At 66.1% G+C, this 2,853-nt stretch overlaps 1 protein-coding gene across 1 annotated transcript in view; it reads right to left on the bottom strand.

Moving 5' to 3' along the window:
• Positions 1–1,720: 1,720 nt before the first annotated feature.
• The window catches only part of LOC105854134 (basic proline-rich protein-like), a gene marked incomplete at its 3' end in the record, with an annotated part of 3,390 nt that continues 2,257 nt past the window's right edge, over positions 1,721–2,853 (bottom strand). The window contains exons 2-3 of the mRNA XM_012730226.1: positions 2,231–2,806; positions 1,721–1,966 (exon numbers count right to left, since the gene is read on the bottom strand). Of these exons, the coding sequence (XP_012585680.1) occupies positions 1,721–1,966; positions 2,231–2,806 (822 nt within the window). The remainder of the gene's footprint in view (positions 1,967–2,230; positions 2,807–2,853) is intronic.

Raw genomic sequence — 2,853 nt, forward strand, 5'->3', positions numbered from 1 at the left:
GCAGTGAGTACTACTGTGATCAGCGACACCAACTTTTGCTGATTGTAATGCTCCAACAATTGCTACCACTATGACTAACGCTCCAACAGTTACTACTACGATCACTGCTCCAGCGATGAGCATTACCACGATTCATGCTACACCAACCCTTGCTGTGATTCATGCCGCAACAATTACCACTGTGAGCAACGCTCCAACAGTTACTCCTATGACCACTGCTCCAGCGATGAGCACTACTATGATTCACGCTGCACCAACTTCTACTATGATTAATGCTACAACGATTGCTACGACTACGATGATTACTATGAGTACCACTGTTACAGTGTTGCTCCAGCAGTGAGTACTACTGTGATCAGCGACACCAACTTTTGCTGATTTCAATGCTACAGCAATTGCTACGACTATGACTAACGCTCCCACAATTACTGCTACGATCACTGCTCCAGCGATGAGCACTACTGCGATTCACGCTGCACCAACTTCTACTACGATTAACGCTACAACGATTGCTACGACTACGATTATTACGGCGAGTACCGCTGTTACGAGCAGTGCTCCAGCAGTGAGTACTACTGTGATCCACGCTGCACCAACTGCACCATGATCCATGCTCAAACTACTATGATTCACACCGCACCAGCTTCTACTATGGTTCACGCTACATCACGCTGGCATCCACGGTGTCCGCCGGGCACCCTGGCGCGGCGCCCCGTGGACAGCCACGCGGTGTGGGCGTCTCCGCACGCCCCAGTCCCGTCTTCTCGTAAATGCCCACAGCGGGGCGTGGTCCCTCAGGCTCGCCCGGGCAGGCCAGGCAGGACCTGCTCCGGCCCCGGCTGCGTCCCGCGACCCGGACCCCGGGGAGGGCGCGCGGCTGCAGGTCCGCGGTGTTGGAGACGGGACGTCTTGGACACACCCCCGGTCGCACCTTTCTGCAGGTGACGGGGTGCGCTGGGGGGCTGTGTCCACCCAGGGGGACGAAGAACAAAGGAAAAGGTCACCCCATGGGCGCGGTGACCTCTGGAGACACCCCTTGAGCCTTGAGAGCACGTCCCGGCATGACCTTGAGGCTTGAGAGCTGCCCTGGCATGGCCTTGAGAGGGCGCCCTGGCATGACCCGGAGAGGGAGGGCGTCCCGGCATGACCTTGAGCCCTGAGAACACGCCCCGGCACCACCTTGACTGCACGTCCCGGCACGACCTCGACAGGGCCCGAGCCTCGCTCTCCCGCTAGGGGGCGTCTGCGTCCTTACGCCGACCAGCCTGACCCGGCCTGACCCTCACGGCAATTTACGGCCCCGAGCGACAGAGGCTGTAATTACTGTGCCGTGGCCACTGCGTCGCAGGGACACGGATGACCCCGGGGAGCTGGACCGGCGAGCCCGGGCCCTCCCCTTGCAGACAGGGCCTCGTTATCCACCCGCCCGGTCGGGGGTGCACACAGGAAGGGGGTCCCGGGCTCCGTGGGGGGCCCCCACAGGCGGGTCCCGCCGAGGACAGCAAAATATTTCTCAGTGGACCCCACGCCCTGCCCACGCCCTCAGCCCTCTGCCCGAGGCACCGGGGTAAAAGCAGGAAGACAGTTTTGTGTGGAGAGCGGAATACTACGCAGCCCTGAAAAAGGCAGACGCTTGTCATTTGTGAGTACGCAGGTGACCCGCGGGGTGCCGGGCGGGGGGCCAGGCTGAGGCCGAGGGACGCCACGGAGTCCCCCTCACTCGCCCCTGCTGGCTACTCTCGGGCCGCCCGGGGCATTGCGACGGCTCCGCTCCGGCCCGACCGGGTCCGACCCATGGGACGGCCGGTGGCCGTGGGGCCCCGGGCGTCTCCGGAGACGGGTCCTCGGACCCCACGGGGACGGCAGCTCGGGGGACCCCTGTGATTCTCTCTGCGCCCTGGACGCCGCAGGGGACGCACAGGGCGGCCGTGGGGGGCCCCAGACGTCCATCGCGGACGTCCACGACCTAAGCGGCGGCCGGGACGGGGCCGGACGTGGCCTCCGTGGTCTCCTCCGCCGCAGTGAGGACCGGAGGACGGCAGGGTGTGGACGCCGGGTGCTGGACCCTCGGCTGACCCCCGTCCAGCGGGACACGCGGACACAAACCCTCTCCGAGCACCTGCAGGCGCAGCCCTGAGTGGACACTCGCCCCTCCCTGCTCACGAGTGACCCACAGTCCCCAACAGCCGCACCCCAAGCCCCCCTGGACGCGCGGTCCAGCACCGCTCACCTGTGCACGCTCACCTGTGTCCGGCACTGGCCGCGGCCCGTCCAGGACGTGGCGGTCACTCTGCGCGGGACGAGGGTCATCGGGCAGCGCACACGGGGCCTTCCAGCACTGGCCGGCTGTCCTAGGACGGGGCCCTGGCGCTGAGGCCGACCCCGGGCCCGAGGGGCACGCGGACACGGGCGTTGCCCTCGCCGGCCGCCCGGCTGGGCACCAGCCGTCTTTTCGATCACCCCGAGGAGGATGCCAAGCCCCCGGCGTCCACGGCTCCGCGGAGTCCGCCGGGAGAGGACCCCTGAGCGGCCCTGGGCGGTCTTGTGGGTCCACGCTGTCCGGCTGGGAGGCAGCAGCGTCCACCCTGGTCCTGCGTCCCCCGAGCGCCCCGGGGCTCTGGTCATCTCGGCAGCTGTCCCCGGTGCCCCCGGTCTTCTCCTCTCCCAGGACGTCCCCGTGCTGCGGGCCCAGCTCTCGGCCAGCAGGGACAGAGCTCGGAGGACCGTGCGTCGCGGGGCTGCCCGGCCGGCTAGTGTCCGCTGCCGTCCGGCCGCCGAGTCGCCTGACCGGCCCCGTCCCGTCCATCTGCAAAGAAGACACGTTGTCTGTGACACTCGCCTCGGGCTGCAGGC

Source organism: Condylura cristata, unplaced genomic scaffold (assembly GCF_000260355.1).
Source record: "Condylura cristata isolate star-nosed mole 26May11 unplaced genomic scaffold, ConCri1.0 scaffold00027, whole genome shotgun sequence".
NCBI classification, from domain to species: domain Eukaryota; kingdom Metazoa; phylum Chordata; class Mammalia; order Eulipotyphla; family Talpidae; genus Condylura; species Condylura cristata.